The sequence below is a fragment of the Balaenoptera musculus genome, chromosome 3 (genome assembly GCF_009873245.2).
Source record: "Balaenoptera musculus isolate JJ_BM4_2016_0621 chromosome 3, mBalMus1.pri.v3, whole genome shotgun sequence".
NCBI classification, from domain to species: Eukaryota; Metazoa; Chordata; class Mammalia; order Artiodactyla; family Balaenopteridae; genus Balaenoptera; species Balaenoptera musculus.
The window spans coordinates 100509048-100535391 of record NC_045787.1 but is presented as its reverse complement, the minus strand read 5'-3'; the positions used below and the strand labels follow the sequence as shown (position 1 = coordinate 100535391).

The 26344-nt window shown below is 40.8% G+C and overlaps 1 protein-coding gene across 2 annotated transcripts; it reads left to right on the top strand.

Annotated features, from left to right (window-relative positions):
* Positions 1 to 12019: 12019 nt before the first annotated feature.
* Positions 12020 to 25800, top strand: PPIC (peptidylprolyl isomerase C). 2 transcript variants are annotated; one of them, XM_036848129.1, is made up of 5 exons: positions 12020 to 12217; positions 18528 to 18641; positions 19103 to 19196; positions 22088 to 22272; positions 25038 to 25800. In XM_036848129.1, exons 1-5 carry the CDS (start codon positions 12101 to 12103, stop codon positions 25164 to 25166), a joined length of 639 nt encoding a protein of 212 aa, XP_036704024.1. In that variant the 5' UTR covers positions 12020 to 12100; the 3' UTR covers positions 25167 to 25800. The 2 variants fall into 2 exon arrangements, with proteins under 2 accessions (XP_036704024.1, XP_036704025.1); XM_036848130.1 differs by having other exon boundaries at positions 24994 to 25679.
* The last annotated feature ends 544 nt before the right edge of the window (positions 25801 to 26344 follow it).

Genomic DNA, 26344 nt, shown 5'->3' with positions numbered 1-26344 from the left:
GTGTGTGTGCATGTGTGTGTGTGTGTGTGTGTGTGTGTAGGTCCAGCTTTCCCTGGCAATGGGTCTGTATCCATGCTAAGGTGGTGACAGTGATGAGAGAGAAGGGGAGGAGTAGCCCTTCCTACATGACATTCTCTCTCTATTACTAACCTTGGAAGATTGGAGTATTCTTTTATTAAGAAGGACAAATTAGGAGTTTGGACTTACACACTACTATATATAAAATGATAAACAACAAGGACCTACTGTATAGTACAGGGAACTATATTCAATATCTTACAATAACGTATAATGGAAAAGAATCTGAAAAATAATATATATACATATATCTGAATCACTTTGCTGTACACCTGAAACTAAAACAACATTGTAAATGAACTATACTTCAATTTTTAAAATAGTAAAAAAAAAAAAAAAGAAGAAGAGGAAGAAAGTAAATAGCTTTCCTTACACAGGGAGCCTGTCTCTCTACCTGAGGAACAACAGAAAATTGCAGAGGAATTACAAAGGATTCCCTTAAGCAAATGAGCTCCTATATCATAATTGCAGATTAAAAGGTTTGATGGGTTGTATCAGTTATCTATTACTGCGTAACAAATCACCCCCAAAACTTAGTGCCTTCAAACAACAACTTATTATCTCTCATTCTTCTGTGAGTTGGCTGGGCAGTTCCTCTGCTGGTCTTGTTTTTGTTCACCCACACAGCTGCATGCAGCTGGCTGGTTGGCTGGGCGGGCAGTCTAAGTTGGCCTCCCTCATGTGTCTGGTAGTTGGTACTGGCTGTGGTTGCCTAATTCTGCTCCATTGGTCTCTCAGTCTCTTGTAGGCTAGATTCATTGCCTCGGGTTGAGAGAGACCCATCTCTCCCAGTGCTCTGGAAAGTGTGGGCAGCACTGCAAGGCCATGTAGGAACTCAAACCACCTCACTTTCACCACATTCTATTGGTCAAAGCAAACAAGGCCAGTCCAAAATCAAGGGAGTGGAGAAATGGACACTACCTCTGGATGAGATGAGCCCCAAAGTCACACTAAAAAAGGGAGTGCCTCCTGGGATGTGGGTGTGGGGGAGGGGCAGGGGGACAGTATCTGTTGTCACTAAACAATCCATCACACACAGGAGGTAAATTCAGAACTGACACAATAATTAAGGATTCAGTGATTATACAGAAATTCCAAGTTCAATACCAATCTTCTTAACAAGGCAAACACAACCATCATTGTGATTAATAATTTCCCGCTGTTTTTCTTGGAATTCAGAAAAATTGAAAAACGATTTTTGCACTACTGTAGTTGAAGGCAGGACTTTTTAGTAACCACTTCATAATGAAATGAATAAGCTCCTCAGTTTTTTTAAATTGTAGTTTAAAAGTCATCCACTCATAACAGAAATATTACCTTCAAAAAGCCCCACCAAGCCACAAGAGTCTAGAATTCCAGGAACTACATTAAGCCTCAAAGGACTCTATTGGCTCCTGTTACTGAAAACGTCATAGTTTTCAAGTGTCTCTGGCATGCTCCCTCATTGAATGGAAATCTTAGGGGCTTTTCAGATCATTCAAATCAGTTTATGATGGGCCCTTCGTAGAAAGAGAAGTAAAAATCCTCCCTTCTCCCTTATTTCAAAACTTTCACCTGGCTTATGCTTGAGAACAGACTGAGTGTGGCCACCCCTACGGGGAAGTGCCCTCCTGGCAGCCCTGAGGGGCCGCTCCCCTTCAGGTTGCTGGTGACAGAGCCAGCCCTGCACGGAGTTGTTTCCCTTCCCCAGCCATCACCATTCTTATCTGTCCAGTTGAGAGGCGCTGGATTAAAGCTGGGCCTGGTCGGTGGCAGCAGCACAGAGGGAGCGCTGAGGTTTGCAAGGAGCTGGTATCATCCGGAGAGCAGGTAAGCGTGCAGGGCTTACCTGAGAAGTGCGCGACTCTCCACACCTGTGCCTGCCTGGGCTGGGGATTCTTTTTCCTTCTTCCCACTTCCTTTTCAAATTCGATTTTCAGTTGCTACTTTTTTTTTTTTTTTTTTAAATTAAAGGAGTGTTTCTATTTTTTTTTTAATTAATTAATTAATTAATTTATTTATTTATTTTTGGCTGTGTTGGGTCTTCGTTGCGGCGAGCGGGGGCCACTCTTCATCGCGGTGCGCGGGCCTCTCACTATCACGGCCTCTCTTGTTGCGGAGCACAGGCTCCAGACGCGCAGGCTCAGTATTTGTGGCTCACGGGCCTAGTTGCTCCGCGGCATGTGGGATCTTCCCAGACCAGGGCTTGAACCCGTGTCCCCTGCATTGGCAGGCAGACTCTCAACCACTACGCCACCAGGGAAGCCCTCAGTTGCTACTTTTGAAAATGACTGTGCCGTGGTTACAAGATTCAAAAATCTTTTCTTTTGAACAATTTTGCTGTGGCAGGAGAGACAATACTTAACAGTTTTTCATTTCTGTAAACCATCTTATGTCTTCCAAAAACGTGTTTTAAACTCATAACTTACAGATCATCATAAAAGACATCCCAGAGACCATTGTATTAATTGAACTCAATGAAAAAATAAAATGCAAAGTTGGATGAGCAGAATAACCAAAAGACTGAAAGGAAAAACAACAAAGCATTAAAGGTATTTATTTGGGGAGATTAGGACTTTGATGATTTTTTCCTTCTCTTTTCTTGAATTTTAACATTTTTATTGTAAAAATAAATTTGTACATACAGGAATTTTACCACATGTTTAAGGAGCAATTAAGAATTTTGTTTTCACTCCTAAAATAATACATTAGCTTGTTTGTATAGATTGATGTGAAAACAGTGGCTTGCCGTTTATTTTATATTTGACTCTAATTTTATGGCCAGGGATTAGCCCTACGACAGCAAATACAGGCTAGATTTACAATGTCAGTGTCTTTCTTCTCCAAGGAAAGCATATTAAACTCCCACTCTGGTGCCGGGGCCATCTCAACCTGAAAGCTCAGTAAGTAGCCTTTAGACTTACCTTCAAATAGAAACAAACAAACTGAACGAGAAGAGAAGGAACGTTGTCTGCAACAATTTCAAATATGTACTACCAGCTTTCTTTCTTGAGCAGTGCTCTTGACCAGAAATCCTAGGAGAGACTGGCTTATCAGTTGATGGAAGAAAGATATTCAAGGAGAAATCCATGCAGACACTGTTAGCCAGTGGCCAGCACTGAACGCACAAAATGATAAGAATGCCAGTGTTTAAAAGAGCTGGAACTTTTTGAAACAGAGTAGTACATGGACTTTGTCAATCTGATGTTTTAACGAGGAAATAGATGCCACCATTTTACTTTGCCAACTTTTTTTTTGGTGGGGGGAATGATGTTGTTTCTGAAGATACTAATTATATCTCAAGTTGCAGCCAAGGAAAAGTTGCCCTCTAGACTACTGTTGCTACCAGCACTTGGGCTCATAACTGGGTATTTTTGTGAAACAGTAGTGCTGGAAGTCTTTTAATGTCACTTAAAAATACAAATATTTTAAGCTTTCCCAAATTTCCAATTTTTAAAGAAAAAATCATTAAGGCAAATTCTACCACCAAGAATGCAAATGACAGAGAAGTATTTAAAGTGAATTTAAAATTCTACAATAGTAAGGTTTCCTTAAATACAGTGAGATATCGTTAAACCAATAAATGAGAGTCAATTTGTATATTTTACCTTTTAAATTAAGCATAATAGATGGTATGATTCAGTCCCACAAAACATGTTTTGAAGTAGATAAATCTGCTTGTAGTAACTTCACAAATGTTCCTTTGACTTTGGATTTATTATTTCAACTGTCTCTGGTGAGGGCATTTCATATGCTTATAAATCTCTTTCATTTCTTTTTTGTGCTTTAGTGCTTCATGTTAATGGACTCCGTAACTGTTACATAAAACACATCTATCTGCAAAGGTTTAGGAACAAACTGTAAAAGTTGGCAGCCTTGGTGAATAGTAAATAACTGTGAATAGGAGCGAACATAAATATGCAGATCAATTAAATAACAGATTGCCTCCAAAGAATTTTTTAAAAGGTTGCCTGTCGACATAGACACCTCCAGCACTCAGGTCAATGCAGGATGAAGTAGGAATCATTAGGGTTTCATAGCATTCAACTTTAGTTCTCTCAAGTAAATAGATTTTCCCTAATTTTTGGAATATAGTCAGTGTTCAATCAACCTCCTATTTCACTTTAAGTTGCAAGAACCATATTCACTGGCTCTCCACTTCTCCTCCCTTCCCAGTCATCATACTCAAACTCAACTATGCTTCTATGTTCCCTAAAGTAACCATTTTTGACCACTGACTTTAAGTTAGATAATTGTGAAATTTCACACTCGAAATTCATAGAAACAGGCATATTAAAGTTTCAGATGAACTTCAATTCCTCAGTTTTATCTGTTCCTAACAACCCTAGCTCACAGGGTTAAAGGGGATATTGTAAGCAAGTGTCTTGCACATAGTAGGAACTCAATGAAGGTGAGATTTCCCTTCTGCAGTCTTTCTCAGTGGGTTGAATCTCCACCTCATACTCTCAGGGACATTGATTGGCATGAAAAAAAGTCACTTTACATAGTTTAAACCCATTTCATATACTCATCCTACCTTTGAAGATCCTTGAGAGCAGGAACCATGCATCTTCGAATCTTCGTTTTTGTACCCCAGTGCCTAGCGTGCGTAAGGGTCAACAAGAGTCAGTGCTACTGCTTCTCTTCTGGCTGGCGAAGGAGGTCTGGAAGGGTGCGAATGGGGGCATCCTGGTTAGCAAATAAAGGCAAGATTACTTTTTAACTCCTTTAAGACTTTGTCACTGAAATTTGGCATGGGCAGTCCACGAAGGGAGAACCTTTGAGTAAATAAGTAGCTCTAGAAAAAAACGTGCTATGCACATTAAAGATGGAGAGAGCCCCAGTAATTTCATTCCAATACTGAGTCCTAGCCAGACCCCAGTGCCTCTCTGTGATCTAAGGTGACTGCACCCTCATCTTAACACTTGAAAGAAATTTTCCAGGCAAAAACTCACCATTCAAATGCTATAATCAACAAAAGCCTTAGGCATTTATTTGCTAAACATGAATTTAATTTAGCAAAGTTTCATTGTAGTTAGAGGGAAGGTAATATTTGACTCAACTAAGGCATTATTTATAAATGAGGAAAAAAGTTAACACAGTGGACAAAACATAAAGGGTTGAATGACACTGAAATGTAGCTTTGAGAGCCACATTTATGTTAAAAGCAGCAGAAATGTAAAACTTCCTTATGATATACTAGAAAAAAACCTAAATATGATAAAACTGTAGTCTCTGGTACTCATAAATCGTTAGTAAGCACTCTTTAAGTTAGATACTTGTGAAATTTCACACTCAAAAGCACTCTTTCTTTGTGATGAATCAAAACTACAACAAAAGTGGCAAGCTATAAATATATACCACCACTGTTTATTTTGACACTACAAAAGATAACTGCCAACAGACTGGCTAATCCCTTTTATAATACATACATGCAATACATAATGTATACATTTTATATTAATCTTACATTTTATCAGTAATTTTAATTATACAATTTACACTATGATTATATCACACAAGTGCTTTTGAAACATGTGAAAAAGACCATAAAGAATGCACACAAATGAAAGTAACTGTATTTTGTAGTAACACTGATTGTAAGTGACTTTTGCATAGTTAATGACTGAGAGTTTTCTAAAGCTGGTAAGAGACATCAAGTCACAGAATTAAGAAGTCTTATGAATCCCAAGCAGGATAAATAAAAAGAAATCTACGCTTAAGCAAATTCTAGTGTAACTGCTTTAAAAATCTAATATAGAGAGAAAGATATTAAAATCATCCAGATTTTGAAAAGATAGATTACTTCCAAAGGAGTAATAGCAGATTTCTCAGTAGAGATAATGGAAACTAGAAGTCAAAAGAAATGGCATATGCATACTGCTGAAAGGAAGTAATTTTATACTGAACAAAAATATCCTTCAGGAATGACATTTCCAGATAAAAATAAAATAACTTCTCCTCAGCAGACTAGCACTTCAGGAAATACCAAATGGAGTTCTTCAGGCAGGAGAAAAATGGTCAGTGTATAAAGTTAGATATACAGGAAGTAATGAAGAGCAAAGGTAATGTAAATGTGCGGATAAATCTGAATGTATAAGATTTTATTAGGCAATACTGATTTTTATGTGTTGTGGGGGTAAGAATACAATACATGACAAGAACTGCATACAACTGCAGAGAAGGCAAATAGAAGTAAAGTGTCCTGAGGGTTTACATTATCCAGAAAGAGAGTAAGACTAACAGGTAACACTAGGCTTTGAAAAATCAAGACTGCATGTTGTAATCTCTAGTAAAACTACTGAAACAGTATTAAAAGGATGAGTAAATGTCAGACTAGTAGAGGAGGAATACAAAATACTAATATCTGTTCCATCAGCTCAGAGTAAGCCAAGAAGAGAGAGAAAGAGGAACATAAAACAGGGTACCAATAGAAATAAAATATGAAGACATTAGATTTAAATACAAACATGTTAAGTAAATACATTAAGTGTAAACAGGCTACCTATTCTATGTAAGGTAAAGATGACCAAACTTCATTAGAAAAACAATTTATGCTATTTACAAGAAATATATTAAACTATAAGGACAGATAGATTGAAAGTAGAATCATAGGAAAAGATAAACCAGGCATTCAGTAGCCAAAAGAAAGATGGTGAGTTATAGCACTATCAGACTTTAAGGCAAAAAACATTACTAGAAGTAAACAGCAACACTTCATAATTACAAAAAAATTCAATTTATTGAAAAATAATATTGGATTTTTTTGCACTCAATAAAGTTGCCTTAAAACACATAAAGAAAAATTTACAGATCTATGAGGAGAAATAGACTATCTGCAGTCATAATGAGAGATTTTAATGCACTCCTATAGTAACTTTTATAACCCTTATAACACGCAGATAAAAAGTCAGTAAGGATAGAGATATGAAATGCAGGATTGACAAACTTGATCTAATACATAGAATATTGAATCCAGCAAGGACAGAATGCACTTAATACACGGGAAACAGTTTCCCCCCAAAAATCGACCAGATTCAATGTCATAAACCAACTCTCCATATGTTTTAAAAGAATGAGATAATAAAAAGTATATTTTCTCACCATAATACAACTAAGCTAGAAATCACTAACAAAAAGATTTTTAAAATGTTATGTTGTGGAAATAAAGTACTACACTTCTAAGTAACACGGCCTTTTTCTAAAGTGTAAATTAGAAAATATTTTTAACTGAATGATAATGAAAATACTACATATCAAAACTTTAGATGTGGAAAGCATCTAAAGTTGTGCTTCTTATGGGGAATTTTATCATTTTAATTGCACATAGAGCAATAAAAGAAGAAAGGCTAAAAAAAGTGATGAATTGAGGAAAGTAAGTCAGACAAAGACAAGTACCACATGATCTCTTATAGGTGGTATCTTAAAAAAAAAAAAAAAAAGCAAGCAAACAAACAAAAAAAAACAACTAAGCTCATACAGAGAACAGATGGTGACTGCCAGAGGTGGCAGTTAGGGATGGGAGAAATGGGCATCTATTTTTTTGGTTTTGTTTTTAGTTTAAATAAATTGAAATAATAACCTAAGTTCTTTGTGTCTTAGTTTTCACGATTCTTTCTTCTCAGGAATGTTGTTATTCATGGATTAATAAAAAGAAGAATTTGGCTTACACAACACTGAGAGCTAAAATACTTGCCCCCGACACACACACCTATTAGAATGGCTAAAATCCAAAACACTGACAACACCAAATGCTGACAAGGATGTGGAAGAACGGGAACACTCACTTATTGCTGGTGGAAATGCAAAATGGTACAGCCACTATGGAAGACAGTTTGGCAGTTTCTTACAAAATGAAACATACTCTTACCATACGATCCAGGTATCACTCTAAGAGGTATTTACCCAAAGGAGTTGAAAACTTATACCTATACAAAAACCTGTACACAGAGTTAATAGCATCTTTATTCATAATTCCATAACTTGGAAGCAATCAACTTCATAATTCCATAACTTGGAAGCAGTAGGTGAATGGATAAACAGTGGTACACCATACCATGGAGTGTTATTCAGCAATAAAAACAAATGAGTTATTAAGCCATTAAATGACATGGAGGAAATATAAATGCATACTGCTAAGTACAAAAAAAAAGAGTCTACTTCAAGGACATAGAAAATAATAGGAAATTAAACTCAAAGAAAGAGAAGGAAGGAAATAAAGTTAAGAACATAAACTAATGAAATAAAATCAAACCAAACATATAATCATCAGCTCCATTGATGGAGCTGTTGAAGAAAAAAGAAAAATAAATAGCCAATGTCAGGAATGAAAAAAGAAGACCTGACTATAAGTCCTGCAGACCTACAAAATTATAAAAAGATATATTAAATAACTTTATGTAAGTAAATTTTAAAATATAAATGAAGCAAATTCCTCAAAATATACATGTAAAATCTGACAGAAGAATAGAAAATTTAAATAATCCTTCCACCATTTAAAAAATTAAACCTATAATTTAAAACTTTACAATAAAGAAAACTCTGGGCACAGATGGCTTGTAAGAAACATTCAAGGAAGAAATAATGGCAATCTTTCACAAGTCTTTTCAGAGCACAGGAAAAACACCTACCATTTGCCGATTCATGTTAAGGTGCTAGAATAACCCTGATTAAAAAGAAAAAGTACTGACAGGAAATTCCAAACAAGAAATTTTTAAACTGGTCTGATTTGTGAATATAGATGCAAATATCCTGAACTTAAGAATAACAAACTTACCCATTAACATAAAAATGGAATGTTGGTGATTTGCTTGGTCTGAACTGGAAAGCCAGAATCAATTTATTTACTGTTTTCTTTTTTCCTGAACTTCATTTCAGAAGCAATGTCTTTTTTCAGTTCTTGTTAAGTTTGTTTTATATATATATACAGCAATAGAAAAAAGGTCAATACATGTTGGGCATATTCCAGAAAGCAAGGATAGGTTAAGATTTAAAAATCAATGCAATTCACCACATTAACAGATTAAGGGAATATCATCTGATTATTTTCATTGATTTCAATACATGATGTTGATTAAATTCATGATAAAACCTCTTAACAAACTAGGACCAAAAAAGGAATTTTCTTAAGTCAAAAAAGAATATCCCCATCCAAAAGAACATTCAGCAACTATCAGACTTAATGATAAAATATTGAAAGCTTTCCTTCTGGCATTAGGACGGACAAGTTTATTATTTGTTTCCTAGGGTCTTCACATGGTGTCTTCCTCTGTGTGTCTTTGTCACTCCTCTTTTTACAAGGACACCAGTCATATTGCAGTAGGGCCAACCTACTCCAGCACTATCTCATCTTAACTTGATTACATCTGCAAAAAACCCTATTCGGAAATAGGGTCACATTCATAGATACTGGGGTTTAGGACTTCAACGTACCCTTTTGGGGGCAAAATTTAATCCAGAAAACAAGGACTCACCCTATTGTCACTTCTTTTTGTACTGAAGGTCCTGGCCGTGCAATAAGGCAAGAAAAAGAAATAAAAGGTATAAAGATTAGAAAGGAAGAAGTAAAACTGTCATTATTCATGAATAATATAGTTGTCTCTGTAGAAAATCCTAAATAATTCACAGATAGAATATTAGAATTAATAAGTTTAACAAACTGGTCTATTCAAGATTAATAAACAAAATTTATTTTACTATGATGTAATACCAAAAAACAGGAAAATATGTGTTTAAAAAGATAAAATTTATAATAGCAAAAAACAAAACAAAAACAAAAACCAAACACCTTGAAATCAATCTAACATAATATGTGTAAGACCTTATGAAATCTTACTGAGAGAAATTAAAGAAGATCTAAATAAATGGAGGAATATGACACATTCATAAACTGGAAGACTCAATATTACAAATATGCCAAGTCTTTCCAAAATGATGTATACACGCCATGCAATTCCAATCAAAATCCCAGTTTATGGAAACTGACAAGCTGATTCTCAAGTTTATATGAACACAGAAAGGGTCAAGAATAGCCAAAAATCTGTTGAACAAAGTGCTGAGACTTGTACTACTAAATATGAAGACTTACTATAAGGCTATTTTCATTAAGACAATGTGGTATTGGCACAAAGATAGACAAATATACCAATGGGACAGAAAAGAGGGCCCACAAACAGACGCATGCATGTAGAGACACTTGTTCCATGACAGAAGTAGCATTACAGAGCAGTAAGTAAAGAAGACACTTTTCAATAAATTATGCTGAGACAAGTGGAATTCATATGGAAAAAAAAATTCGACCCCTCGCTTGTGCTATGAACCAAAAGAGCTACAGCCAAAAACGTGGATGAATTTCACAAACAAATTTGAGCAAAAGAATACATAAGATTCCATTCACACAAAGTTAAAACAAAACTAAACCATATTGGAAGAAGTCAGGATTGTGGTTAATTTAGGGAGAAGAAAGTGTTAGTAGTTGGGAGTGGGTACAAGAGGAGTTTCTAGAGAGCTGGTGAATATTTCATTTCTTTAGATGGGTGGGGTTCTAGCTGCATTTGCTTTGTGATAATTCGTTGATTTGTACATTTACATTTTGTGCACTTTTCTTTATTTGTATTAATCTTCCCAATAAAATTTTAAGAAAGTAGACACATTCACTCACTCAACAAATATTTATTGAGAAATCACTATACACCAGACATTGTACTAGATCTGAATCAAAAGGAATAAATACAGGCATAAGCCCTCTGATACCCTTAGCTTGCTACGAAAGGGGGACTCCCTCTTTATGTGGGGTGGAGGTGATAAGGAAAGCCATTAGATCCTTCACTGGGCTGAAACATCAAAATAGTTCAGAAGTGTTCTGCCCAACCCTCAAAAGTGGTGGTTACTCTTTGTATACACTGGAAGGTTCCAGGGTAATTTGAGATCTACACTTAGTTATATATAGGAATCCTATCTGCTTACCCAAGTAAAATCTTGTCTCGAAAGTCATGGCACTAGCCCCTAAGAAAACCAAGAGAATGCTATTATTAATTTGCAGTTAATTTTGGAGCTATTACACTAAAATAAAAAAGTTCTTTGAAGTTCTAATGCAAAAAGCATTGAGTTTTAAAACAACATTGTCCTGATTATAAAATACTTACATGCTCAATGTAGAACATCTGGGAAATCAGAAAATTACAAAGAAAACAAAAATCCATTATTCCATCACCATAGCTACTGTAAATGTTTTGGTACATTTCTTTCCATTTTTAAAATGCCTTTATACATTTATTTTCACAGTTGACATCCGAATTTCTATGTGATTTTGCAAACTGAGTTTTCCATTTAAAAATATGAGCATTTCCCCATGTCATTAAATAACTTTTCTAAACATAATTCTTAAGTTTGTAAAAATTATATCCCCAACTTGAATCATCTCAATGAGAGGTCATTCATCATGTGTAATCGAGTCTAAACATCCGGGGTCCCAGAGTTCTGAGAGGCGTCCAAAACTTAGCTAAAGCCTCTGATGGAACATTGGAACCTGGCAGGCGCGGCGGAGGCTGCTCCAAGGGCAGCTGCGGTCACAGACCGGGACCCGTCCGCAGAGTCCCCAGCCCTGCGGCGCGCAAGTTGCCAGGAGGACCCGGGGCCCGGAGAGTCCTCGGCTTTCCATCAGGTTTAATACGCGTCTACGCTGTAAGTTCCTGGCGATACCCCAGCGCGCACCCCTCAGCTCCCGGGTCCGGGCCGAGCCCGCCGCACCCGAGCAGCGCTGGCTCGCTCCGGATCCCGGCGCCCAGAGCAGCCTCTGGGTGGTTGGATTCGGCTGCGCCCTCCGTGGCGCGCCTCTCCGAGTCCCTAGCTCGGGTCGCTGGGCTGAACTTGGGAGGAGGCGCCCTAGGTTCCGGGCCTGCCCCGACTGCCCCATCCCCATCACCCCCGCGCCCCCCCCCGCCCCGAACCGGGAGCGCGCAGGCGCAGCCGGCCGAGAGTCCCACCAGCGGTCCCGGAACCTGCGGTTGCGCCCGAGGCGCTGCCCCCGCTGCCACCGCTCACGATGGGCCCGGGTCCCCGGCTGCTGGTACCTCTCGTGCTTTGCGTGGGGCTCAGCGCTCTTGTACCTTCTGCGGGAGCGTCAGGCGTCCGCAAGCGAGGCCCCTCGGTGACGGCCAAGGTGACCGGGCGGCGGGCAGCAGCTTCCCCTCGTGCTGGCCGAGGGGATGGGAGAGCTTTGGGGACTGGAACCTCAGGGTCAGGGGCGGCGAGGAGGGGGTTTCCCGGGCGCAGAGGACGGGAGGCGGCCGAGGGGCTAGGTGGCAGGAGGCTGCCCGCGCGCGGGGGGGCCGCGCTCTCCCGGGAGACTTTGGGGGCGCTGGGCCGAGTCCGCCCCCGCCGCCGGCTGTCTGAACTTTGCCTGGGAGTTGGGAGAAGCTTCCGGAACCGGCGGGCCCTTTCTTCAGGAAGGAGACCGCTGAGTACTTCCTTCGCCTTGGCGGGGACTAGGGAATAGAAGCAGGAAGAACGCGGGAGGGACGGGGACGGGCGGAGGAGACGCGTTGCGAGCGGAGGGGTTGCAGCTGGGCCGCCCGCCGCGGGTGTCACCTGACCTGGTAGATACCAGGTCCAGCCCCTGTCGCGGTGGGGTCGGGGCAGGCGTTACGTGGCCTTGCTGAAACCAAGGGCAAGCCTCCTTTTCCTGTACTTAGGAACGACCGTCCTCCCCGGGGAGGGAGAGGTGCGCTTTTCAGACTCTGGCGGCTGGTGGGGACGGTGCTAGCACGGCACAGGCGGCTCCTGTATAACTGAGGCCAGCCTTTTGATCACGATTGGGGGGTGGGGTGGGGGGACATCTGCCATAGACTGGGTCTTTACAGCTTCAGGTCTTTCCCCACCATATTTAGCCAAGGTTAGAGGATAATGGGAGGGTACAGGGAGAGATACAGGGAGGGAAGGAGGGAGGGGATGATTTGGGGCCCTTGATGACCACTTCTAGAAAACCCACTGGCAGGAGTGTCTTGGAATCTGGAAGGAGGGGCAGCTGCAGGTGGCCCTAACAATCGGTCCGGTGTCTGCCAGTAGAAATGATAATGTTGGATGCTTAAATCCTCTACCACACACCCCACCGAGGAGGGGGGAGGACAAGGGGCGGGGGAGGTTCAGCCCAACATCTGATGTAGCCTAAGAGTGAACAGAAAGGCCGTGCTGCGGGGTATGTGTGGTGATAAACTGAGCTTGCTGGCTTTGAGCACTGATTCTCCTCCCAGCCCCTTGATCTTTGGGGCTTATCTAGCTTTGGGAAACGCCTTATACAAGGCCACATAGCTGAAGGGGGGGAAGAGGGGGGGTTCTTCCAATCGGCAGATACTATTTGGATCTCATGGGATAAGCCTTAAACATAAAATTTATAAAGTGATGAAATGATGAAGGAAATAAACCCGGAAATAGATGGGGTGACATTTAAAAATACCTGAAGGGTAAGAAAAAAAAAAACAGCCTGGCAAAGACTTAGGAGGCAAAGAGAACTGCATATGCAAGGCCTCCAGACAGAAAAGCCATTGTATGTTCAGAGGATGGAGAAGGGACAGTGTGGCTTCAGCCCAGGGATGAGAGGGGGAGTGGCTTGAGATGAGGTTAGGGGGTGAGCAGCAGCAAGATCAGGTAGTGCCTTCCCGGCCACAGTTCGGAGTATGGGTTTTAAGGCAATTATTCTCATAATTTGAGGTCTTATTCTAAGTGCAGTTATAGCTGCTGAAGGGTTGTAAGCATGGAATTGACATGATCTCATATATGCTTTTAAACAATTACTGTGGTTGTTCAGTGGAGAGTGAACTGGGAGGTCTTCAGGGCTCCAGGTCAGAATCTGGATGGTGGTGGCTTGGATTAGCGGGAGTAATGGTGGAAATGGGGAGCCAGGGAGGGACTAGAAATCGACTTTTGAAGTGTAACTAACAGGACTTGCTGACTGTTTAGATAAGGGTGGGAGAAAGGGGGTAGGACTGTCAGATGAAATACAGGATGCCCAGTGAGATGTGAATTTCAGATATGCAACGAATAATTTGTTAGTGTGAGAACGTCACCTATAGTATCTGGGAACAGGCTTACCTGGGAAGCTTTTAGACCTACCAGTGCAGAGACCACCCCAGAGCAAGTAATCAGTAATCACAGTCTCTGGGAGTGTGGAGCTGCAGTTGGGAACCTCGAGGAGAGGGAAGGAAGCTGGTGGCTGCAAGAGGGTAAGAGTTGGGGCATCTTCGCCCCAAGTCCAGGGTGCTGTCACTGAGGGAGTTTTCACGCACTCTACTTTTGGAATAGTCACTCAATGTATCTCCTTTTTTCCCACCCCATTTGTCATTACGTTCTAAAAACTGTGTAGGCATGTCCTTCCACAGTTTCAGCTCTGTTGAATTACTTTTTCAGTGGACATTTTAAAACAACTAATCTATTGGAAAGTGGAAACATTAAAAAATGATTTCTCTGAGTGTGGAAAAGTAGATTAATTGGCCATCACTCTAGTGTATTGTTTTCCCCAGCAGTCTTTACCTTTTCCTCTGATTTTGTTTAAAAACAGGAATCTATAAATGAGAGGTGTGAAGTGCTATTCCCCCCAGGGCCCTTTAATGGCACTCACCTTGTCCATGAATCCTGCTGCCAGCTGCCACCTCAGCCTCCTGCCCAGCCGTGGAGCCTCAGGTTGGGGCTCCAGCTCACTGGTCTCAAAATCCACCGAGTTAGTGTTTGCAGCCCCGCACTTTCCAGCAGATGCCATGGGCTCTGTGCAGGGTCAGGCCCCGAGACTGTAGAAAATAATGCTGCCATCTTTCCAGCTGCACTCATGTCACAACTTGCTGGCACTTTCTGCAGCTCTTGGAGTGGCCAGGAGGCTTCAGCTGGGGTAACAGCAAGTTACCTAATGTCTGAGGCTCCTCCTCTATTCCATTTCTATTTCCTCTGTAAGTAGAAAGAGAAATAATACCTACCTGCAGCGTTTTGCATATTAGATGTGCTAAAGCATGTAAAATGCTTAGCCCTGATTGAAGTTCCTGATTTAAGAGGTCAATTGTTAGTGTTATTTGTGTTATCTTATTAATCCTCCTGTGGCAGTGCAGCCCTGAGAGGAATCATCATCTGGGTACAATGAGGAACAGGAGCTCAGAGTTGCCCAAGGTCCCATGGCCAGTTAGTGGTGGAGCTGGTTTGAGAACAGTTTCCTGGACCTCACAGCTCCTGTACTAGGTGTCTTCCCCAGTTACTTTGGAAATGGAAGCAGGATTAACCCTACAAGGGTTTGGGGCAGGCTATGTGAGTGCCTCTTGCCTCTTCCCCTGTCTCTCCCCACCTCCAGTGCCCTGTAATTTTTTTAAAAATAAATTTATTTACTTATTTATTTTTGGCTGCGTTGGGTCTTCATTTCTGTGTGCGGGCTTTCTCTAGTTGCAGCGAGCAGGGTCTACTCTTCGTTACAGTGTGCGGGCTTCTCATTGCAGTGGCTTCTCTTGTTGTGGAGCACAGACTCTAGGCATGTGGGCTTCAGTAGTTGTGGCACGTGGGCTCAGTAGTTGTGGCTCGCGGGCTCTAGAGCACAGGCTCAGTGGCGCATGGACTTAGTTGCTCCACGGCATGTGGCATCTTCCCGGACCAGGGCTCGAACCCGTGTCCCCTGCATTGGCAGGCAGATTCTTAACCACTGCACCACCAGGGAAGTCCCCCCGTAATTTTCAAATGACTTTCAAGGGCAGCCTCAAGGGAAAAACGGAGTGACTGAGGGGCCAGCTCCTGAAGTGCAACATGGAATTCAAGTGCCACCTTTTCCAGGAAGCCTGCCCTGATCTCCACAGATAATCATCACCTCTAACCGTGACATTTTATCTGTACATATCTTCTCGTAAAACCTGACTTCCCATTATATTATAGCGAGTATCTATGTGCTTTCTCTTCTGTGGGAGGGTAAGCTCCAGGAGGGTAGGGACTTTGCAGCCCCACCCCTTGTCTAGCACGGGGCCTGTTCCCAAGGACACGCAGCAAAGTCACAGATGATCTCAGGGTGAGAGGGTTTGCCTGGCAGCCACCCTGGGCCCACCTTCACCCTCTGTCTAGGTGTGTGTGCGCCCTGGTCCTCATTTCGTATCAACTGGCATTGAACTATTTAGCATTTTTTGAGTACCTGCGTGAGCTGACACTGGGAATCTAAAAACACCGTTTCTACCCCTTAAGGGTTCCCTGCCTAGACAGAGCCATATTCATCATAAATCGCAGTCCAAGTGAACACAGGCTCAAATTGAAATTTTGTCTTTCATGCTCCTAGTGTTGCCTAACAAAAGCTGGATCTCTTAGCTGGCATCCTTCCTTTGCCTCTGGAACTGGTGAGAGTCTCCCTTGCCAGCCGGTTGCGGTCAGAAGGGCTGTGTTGCTTCTCTGCACATGGATCATTTTTCCTGCCTCAGTACTTTGGTCCCAGAAAGAACTGCCCATCCCTGTCCCTGGAGGCTGCTCCCCTCCTTCCAGGCCTGCCTCCCATCACACCTTCGCCAGGATGCCTTCCTTCAGCCTTAACGTTCCTCCACAACAGTGGGTGTACAGTGTTCTTGGGGCATTTGTAACCTGGGGCCTTGTGCTATGGTTGTTCATTTACTAGGCCTGTTTACATAAGCTCCCTTAGGACAGGGGCTCCCTCCAGTAGCTTGTACCCTCACGCTGCCTTCTGCATGGATCTTTGACAAGTACTTGTTGACAATAAGATTTGATTTCATCATTTCCATTAGAGTTAGGGAAACTCTGCTATATTTTCTTGCCATCACGCATGAAGTTGAAGGATGTTGTGGTTTGGAAAAAAAATCATATTAATATGTGTGCTAGGCTGCGTGTAAGAAAATAAGATTTTTACTGAAGAGTTACGCTGGGTGACAGACACTTTTTCTTCATCTTCTTATGCTGCCCTCCCACATTTGATTCTCTTTGCTGTTGAAATGTTCACAGGCTTTATTTCCTCTTCTTTATTTTAAAAGTCTGATAGACTTTTCTAGTGTCTTATACAGTGCTTCTTTATGATTGCATACCCAATTCTTGTCCCGGTGCTGCTTCATTATTGCCTGTTATTGAATTTACTCCTTGGTTCAGAAATCCCTTTGGAGAACCTGCTTCTCTTTGACCCCAGCTCTGCACGCTGGGCTCCTGTGGGTGTTAATGCAGCTTCCTGAATTGTCCTACTCCACTGCACTGCCCAATCTCAAGGGCACCGTCTTTTGTGCATTCTATGAAGTTTTACCATATAAATAATAATACAGTCTTTGCTGCTTTGGCCATGTAAAATTGCAAAATACCACATCATCCTGTGACAGACGTCCTGATGTATTGACAGAAGCTCTTGTCTTGAACTAAAGCTTGACAGTCTTTACTTCGTGATTTTTCTAAACTGTACGACATCTTTTCTCTTTGACAACCCTTCTTATATTTTTTAAAGCCATCTCTTGAACGTCTTTTTTACCCATTCAAACAGTAAATTGGTTCGTATAATCTAAACTCACTAATAGAATGCTCTTTGACTCCATGGCCTTTTCAAGCATTCTATCTCAAAATCATCTCAACACAGTGATTTGTGAAGCAAGACGTTTGTAATTTCATTTCAGATGAAACAGTAAAAAAAACAGTCCAAGAGAGCTTTTAAACTTTATCTGCAAAAAAAAGTGACTCACTTCCGGATGTGTGCTTGCTCTTTTCTGTTCTAAACTGTTGTATATGTGCAACTTTGGGGACATGATGACTGAATTTGGTGTCTGAGTTTACAGGGTAAATGGTTCTGTCAGGACCTGAGTGTAATGTTTGTTGTACTTTGGGTGCAGCTGTGGCCCTGGTGCCTTAGTGTGTCTGGACGTGAGTGGCAGGCCTTCTGGAGGAGTGTTGTGTGTTGTGATAATCTTTCACGGTCCCCTTGACAGCAGATGTCTACTGAGAACTCATTGGGAATTTAGCACTGCTCGAAGTTACAAAAAAATAAATCTGGATGGTTAGACTGTTTCTCTCCTCACCATTGTTTTTCCTCCTGCCAAGACTGGAGAGCATTACCTCTCAGAAGACTAACAGTCTCCACTCTAACCTGTGTCCGCAGAGCTAGGAAACAGGAGGCCAGAGCAGTGCTGGTCTGGGTTGTGGAGGGGAGAGGAATTCTTGAAGACATTACTGGCTGACTCTGACAGTATTGAGTCCAACTTTAAACCCAGTTCCTAGTACAGTGCCTGGCCTAGAGGTGGTGCTCTGTAACTGTCTGGTGAATGAATATTTGTGAGTGAAATGCACCCACAAGATGGTTTCAGAGCTCCTTTAATTTATATCATGCTCCTTCATAAAATAGCTCCTTCATGCTCCTTTATAAAATACTGGTGGGCAGGGCCCTTGCATGTGGATCAGTTCTCAGATTATCATGCTCCCTTACCTTGTATTGTAGCTTTTTCACATTATAACCTTCTGCTCTGCCTTTCAACCACACGCAGGTCTTCTTTGATGTGAGGATTGGAGATAAAGATGTTGGCAGAATTGTGATTGGCCTCTTTGGAAAAGTTGTGCCCAAGACTGTGGAAAATTTTGTCGCTCTGGCAACAGGAGAGGTATGTCTCAGTTTTATTCCCTTTAACTGCACAGAAGTAGATCTTCCTTCTTTTAAGCCAAACGTAAAGATGTATTCTGGGAAAATAAGTATTAAATTAGTAGATGAGATGAACTTGAGACATTTAACAATATTTTACTTTATTTTCCTAGAAAATCGCTATTCTTCAAGCCCTCAGTTTCCTCAGGGTTCTAGAAACTGACAGGAAACGGTCATCAAGTGAAAATGCAGACTTCTCTCTTTTTACTTGTGCATGTTAATACTTTACCTCTATGGTTTATGTATTTACTTTTCAGTCAGCTAATGATAAATTTCTATCAGTAAATTATTGCAGGCACCTCATCTAGTTCTGTAGGTATTTCGTGTAATTTTCTCATTTTGTCATTTCCAGATAAACACTGGGGTTTATCTTACAGTATGGGTTATATCTACTTGTGTATTCAATTGACATAATCTCTTTAGAAAGGATATGGATATAGAGGAAGCAAATTTCATCGCGTCATCAAAGATTTCATGATTCAAGGAGGAGACTTCACCAGTGGAGACGGCACTGGCGGTAAAGTTGTCTCTAATATTTTTCCTTTCCTGCTTACCCAGGTGAAACCTAAGGTTAAGATGATGTATTTACCCAGCATATTGAATTCCCAGATTTAAGGAACAAAGTCATAAAGACAACCAGACTAATTTTTCAAGAAGGATTGAGTTGGGGTAGGGGGCCTTATCTAACAAAATCTTGGTAGGTGTGAATGAGTGAGGCCTCCTAATTTTTAACAGTATTGCTTTGGTGTTCATGATCTTTCCGTAGTGGAGATATATTCATTTAGTAGGCTGTTTTGCAGTGCTTAAGATCCTAGACTTCTGGTATGTAGTAATACAGAAAGATGTGTGTCATAGCAAGGAAAGGTAGACTGAAAAACTGTGTACCCTGGGGTGGCCGCCAGCTGCAGACATGCATGTTGGTGGAGGGGGTCTGGGGACATCATGCCAGAATGACGAGGCTGGTACTTAGGTGGCAGGATTATAGGTGAATTTACCTCCTTCTTTCAAAATTCTTTCATTTTTATTGTCAGCTTTTTCAATAATAAAAAAGTTAAGTAATAGACAAATTGTCAAAATTACAGTATACATTAATTTTTATCAACAAAATTAGAATTCTGTAAAATACAAATAATTCAATTTATAGAGTTTCAAGTATCTCTGAGCTTATTGTTTCTCACTGAGGATTCCAGCTACCCAGCTCCCTGGACTATTTTTCCTCAGAAATGTAGTGAGTTCCTGAGCACACACACACAGTATATAACCACACAGAATTTAAATTTACTTCAGGTTTAAGATTTTTAATTCAGCAAATACTGGTTTTGGTGGATATTAAATTGCTAACTTTTTAAAGAAACAAGCCATTTTCAAGCACTATTGTTAATTTTATGTTTATTGCAATTTTTTTAATAACAAAATGGGTGCCATTCAATGTTTGGATTTGCCAGACACTTCAGGAGGATTACTTTGAGTCCCTGCAGAAATGCTGCCGGGTATGAGGATGTAGAATGGAGCACAGGAACATGTTCAGGTTACTTGGTTTCCTGGGGTTGGTGAGGATGCTGAGGGTAGCAAGCCCAGCTGCTGCAGAGCTGGGTCTCGGTGGAAAAGCCTGCAGCTCCAGTACGGGTCCCCTCAGGACTGGCACCCCACCGCCCTGCCTGGGGCCCAGCAAAGAATGGTGATGGAGCTCTACTGTGTCCTCTTTCCTGTGCCCCTCTCTCTCTCTGCTTTCCCTGCTCTGTGTGTGTGTATGGGCTCCCATGAGTTTTGTAGATAGGACCTTTTGGATCATTTAAATTTAGCCTAGACCTCTCTATAGGCAAAACTTTCCTGCCAGGCCACCTCATATGTCACTTACCAACCAGCTATAAATGGCTTGCCTTTGGTATCCACTTCTGGTCCTTCTAACTGAGCCAGGATTTTTTTTTTCTTGGTAAGATGAATTATATTTGATCTAGTCTACAAAGAAAAAAAAAAACAGTCAGGTTTCCTTAAATTATTAAATATTGTATTAATTACTCAGATAAATATAAGACAATTACAAAGGAGTGAAGTTTTTAAAATATCTAGTTATTCATTCAAAAGCCATATATTGCAAGATGTAAACACCTTAAGAAGGAAGATAATTAGGATTCACAAAATGTCCTTACTAATTCCTCTACTGCAACACTTTCTAGATATCGCGTTTTAAAAGTTAACTACATTAGCTATGAAGAAGTTTTGGTTGTATATAAATGAAGAAAAACACCTATGTGAGACCCAAGGCTTAAGGAAGTAGAATTTTTGCCTGGTCCTTCACAAGTACTGCATAGTAAGAAGGAGATAACACAAGAGCTAACTGAGCCAGGACTTTAAGGTTGGCCACCAATGGATAAGGAGCCCTGCAGTGGAGGAGGTGGGTGTGACAGGCACTCAGGGTGTTGGAGGATGGAGCAGATACTTTCCATGGTCTGTACTGTTGTTTTATAGGAAAAACGTGTTCTGCTCTCCCTGCTGCTGTGCTTGATCTCCAGCCCCCATGCCTGCCTTTGGTTCTTCCGTTCAAGGTTGGCTCCCTGGGTGCTGCCAGTTGCTGTGACCCTCTGTATCCTGACGAGCCCTGAAGTCATCAAGCCTGATGACTTCCAGGCTTATGCTGTTGTTCTCAGTGCTGAGGCTCTTCGTGCTTAGAGAACCAGAGTTAGAGCCAGAAGTTCAAGTTCTACTCTGCTGTTTTCAAGTTTGATAATCTCTGTTTCCCATTCAAAATGGGAATGAGAAAACCTATTCTATAGAATTGTTGTGAGAATTAACTAAGGGTGTAGATTAAGTGCGTTTTGTACTCTGGTTGGCTGCAGAGGTAGGAGTGATCCAGGACTAGTGACCTGAACCTCAGGACAGAGGTGGAGCCACTAGGTTGGCTTATCCACCTTTCCATTGGGCTTCACAATGTCATCCTGACCTTCAGTTCCTTCTCATTTCGGAGTGAAATCACTGACTTGCTTGTTCAGGGTTTGGGTCTTGGTTTGAGGCCAGAGGGCATCCTCCCATCTTGTGTCATACTTAAGGCTTTTGTCTATTTGTTTTGGTCCCTGATGCCCTGTTTCCTTAAGGAGTTAATTTTTTTTTTTTAATTTTTTTGGCCGCGCTGCGCAGCATGCAGGATCCTAGTTCCCCAGCCAGGGATCTAACCCGCGCCCCCTGCAGTGGAAGCATGGGATCTTAACCACTGGACCTCCAGGGAAGTCCCCGTTAAGGAGTTAATTTTATCCTCTGCTTTATATCTCCTTATATTTGACCATCTTTTCCCCATCCCCACCTCCTACAGGGTTCTATTAACCAATCTACTCAAACCTTGTATTCCCCTTTGAAGAATTTACTTTCATAGAACATCTGTTGTCTCTCCCCTTTTTGTTTTGTCTCACTCAGGTATAAGCATTTATGGTGAGACATTTCCAGATGAGAACTTCAAACTGAAGCATTACGGCATTGGGTGGGTCAGCATGGCCAATGCTGGGCCTGACACCAATGGCTCTCAGTTCTTTATCACCTTGACCAAGCCCACCTGGTTGGATGGCAAACATGTGGTATTTGGAAAAGTCATTGATGGAATGGTAACTTGATGTATTATTTTTTCTCATTCAAAGATTTATAATGAGAGTACTCTTAGTGATTTAATCTCCAAATGTGCTTGTTAGAGAGCCATAATTATATGCTGACTGGCCTCTTCAAAGGTGAATAAATTATATATGGTGTGGTATTTTTAATTGTTAGGAGCATTGGGGCAGAAGCTGGGGACTTGACAGGGAGAAGTTGAGTACTTAATTCATCTCACACTTGAAATAAGTGGAAACTCAAATAAAATCCCATATGTACATAAAATGAAATATTATTCAGCCTTAAAAAGGAAGGAGATCCTGTCACATGCTACAACATGAATAAACCTTGGAATGTTAAAGAAAATAAGCCAGTCACAAAAAGGCTGTATGATTCCATTCAAATGAGGTATCTAAAGTAGTCAAATACACGGGAACATAAAGCAGAATGGTGGTTGCCAGGGGCTGGGGGGATGAGGAAATGGGGAGCTAGTTTCAGTGGGTATCTCTATAGATCTTCAGTTTTATAAGATGAAAAAGTTCTGGAGTTTAGTTGCACAATAGTGTGAATATGCTTAAACTAATGAACTGTACACTTAGAAATAGATAAGATGGCAAATTTTATGTTATGTGTTTCTTACCACAATTCAAAATAAAATATTTTTAAAACCCCTGAGCCCCATGTGGTTTAGTACAGACACAGTCACCTTCAATGACACACGGTATAACAACCAAAATTCCTAAAGAGAGTTCAAGTTTATGCTGCTGTGTCTTAAAGAATATCAAAGGGGTCCAATTCATAATCCATAGAAAGACTTCTTAAAATCCTCATTCTTTTCCACTCCCAGCATTTCTCCTCCTTAGCAACTGCCCAAAGATGCTCTTCCAGCTCTTCAACTGGCAACTATAAGGTCTGCCCGACACAACCCTGGACAATCCTTGGTTCCCTTCCCTCTTCCACATTTCATTGTTTGTTTTCATGTGAACTCATTCAAGTGTAAACAAACCAATCATGCTCGTTGCAGTTCTTCCACAACTTCTACCTGTTATTCTGATTCTACTCGACAAAAGGCCAGGAACTGAGCCGGCTGACTCAGAACCTCCGTTACAAGGCAAGGAGGTGTTCAACCAGAGCTGTCAAATAATTCTCATTAGCAAGAGGGATGAAAGGCAAACGGGGTAGATACCTATCACTTAATATATCACTTTAGGTCCCATCACAGTGAAGGACGTGCCTATATTTTCATAAGCCGCAATGTCCTCAAAAGAATCTATTCTTAAATAGTAAGGAATCCTAGCACTCCTCAAGTCTCTTATTGAACTTTGCTTTTTAAATGCGCTAAACGTAGACATGCATGCGTTAAACCAGTTTGGAGCTTTGACCACTGGGTCTAACCAGTTTCTAAGTAGTTTAAATTGATTCAAACATTCGTTCAATGAGTATTTTTGAATACAACATAATGCTAGGTTGTAAGAAAGATGAAGAGTATGCATTTGGGGCTTTCTTCTTCTGGTCATGGTTTCTCTTCTAGTCTTCTGGATCTTATGTCTTGGTGCCCTGGTGTACCAACCTCCTTCCACCACTGGTATGCATCCTGGGGGATCTGCTGCCTGGTCTTAGACAAACAGTCCTTAACATTTTATGAGTCATAAACTACTTTGAGAAACTAGTGAAAACTATAAACTTTCTCTCCATAAGAAAAAAAAAAGTGTGGTGTTTCATATAGTTTCAAGGAATTTTCAGGATCTCCTGACTTCCATCCCCTGACCCTCCAGAGATTGTCTGGGTAGCTTTATTAACACTGGACCTCACCCCAGACTTACAGAATCAGAACCTCCAGAGGTGGGCCCGCGAATAAGCGTGTTAAAAAATTATTGTAAAATATATACAACATAGAAATTTCCATTTTAACCATTAAATAAGCAGTTTTTAAAGTGCCACAGGTAATTCGGATGTGTAGCTGCTGCTTTAGGTACACATGTGCACATATGAACCCACACACACAATCTATTTAGAAATATATATTATTGATATTATTAGAAGAGTGCTGGTCTATTACCTTAAATTAACCTAAGTCAGCCAGAGACTGGATTAGCTGACACCATGTCCAAAGCGCTCAGAGACTTTGTTGCTATTTTTGTTTCAACCCTGTTTGGGAAACTCATCAGAAGTCCACTTGCCTAGTCCTTGCCCACTATGTGACATAAATTAGTCCGTGAGCTTGTGAAGCCTTCTGGAGTAGAGAAAGGGGCCTTTTACACCACTGCGGCGTTGGGGTTCCATTAGTACCAGACTCAACCTGTAGATTACTGGCTGGGGTCAGCTTTAAAATGGGCAAACCCAGAACTAGCTCCAGTACTAAATCTGCTTTCTGGCTCATTTTCTTATGCCTAGACCTCTTATAGAGTGGAGCTGAAATTGTCTCAAACTCCATGTTAACTGTTAAGTTGGGTTGTAAGAAGTGAACAGAAATACTTTTTATTAGAGCTAGATGTTTGCAAAAATATCTAATTTTTTTAGAATATAAAATGCTAATAAAAAGAAGAGAGGAAATACACAAATATGCTCTCTGATTAGCAAGCTCGTGGGTAAATTTTTTTCTGTTATATATAAATTTCCTGACTAAATTTTCCATAGTTATCTTGTATGGTTTTTGTAATTATAGAAAAAGCAAAAACAACTTATTTCCCACTAGGGCTTTCAGACTTCACATTGATTTTACCTCTTGATCACCACAGTTGCTGGTCAGAAGTGATCCATGGGTCTACTTTTCTCTCACCAGACAGTGGTCCACTCCATAGAACTGCAGGCAACCGATGGGCGTGACCGTCCACTCACCGACTGCTCCATCATCAACAGTGGCAAGATAGATGTGAAAACACCCTTTGTGGTAGAGGTTGCTGACTGGTGATACAATTGGCAGAAAACAAAGAAGAACACGCTCTGCCAGGGTGGTGTGTGTGTGTGTGTGTGTTGATTCTTAAAAGTTACTCTTTTGCTTTGTTTTTTAACTTTATTCTATTTTCTACCCCGGATCACAGGAAGGTTATAGAAAGCAACCACTCAAAGTTTAGTTAGCATGAATTTTGGTAAATCACTTGTTTAGGGACTTTGCATTTAAAAGACACATGCCTTTCCTCCAATGGTGCTGTTTTTAAACTAGAAAACTTTGTATTGGCTATTTTCTTTTGAAGAACACAATCATTTCTTTGCTGGATTAATTGTGACCCCCCAAATTGAATGATGCTGAAGATTTGTCTGAAAAAAGATGGGAACAAGAAGTTTATTACTTTGTATTCAAACAGAAATTCTTTTCAGGTAAAGGGAGATTTGATTAGTATTATCTGATATATGTCACAGGGACTTTTACCTGATGAAAGGTGCTCTGGTATTCTCTATATTAAATACTTTTTATGTAGATCAATTATTTTTGCAAGACTTTTTTTTAACCTGAAGTGCTTTAAAACAAAAAGTAATGTACAAAATATATGCATTTTAATGTTAATAATGAAAGATTAGCGAGGGTTCTGTAAGTCAAAATATTAGCACAACTGGATCATTTGGGATGGGAATGCACAGAAATGACGCCCATCCATATCCCAAATACTTGAGCTGATTATTCACTAATTTTTACTCAGTGTAACATGTTTAGAAAGTTCCCTTGAGTCCAGTTGCAACAAAAAGGAGTCTTTCTTCACTTACATAGTGGGGATGAAGATTCGGGCTGTACTTAAACTAGATGGGAAAGTAAAATCTTATTGGTGGGGCCTTGTTGTAACATACCAGAGTGTGCCTGATCTCTGTTCAAACGGGAGTGGTAGTTGTGAAACGGCCCCATTGCTTCTCCCCAAAATTACATCTCTTGAGCTGTATTCTAAGAAAACCGCTTCAATGAGAGATGAGATGAAATGAGCATTCTTACTGCTGATAGGGGTGTTAATTGCTACAATCCTTCTGAAGAGCATTTTGTTATTTTTTTCCAAAAAAGCTTTATTAAAGGCCTTTGATATGCCAGGTACCAGTTTTGAGCTTGGGGAATACAACAGTGGACAGCGAGAAAAAGGCATCACGGAACTTACATTCTAGTGA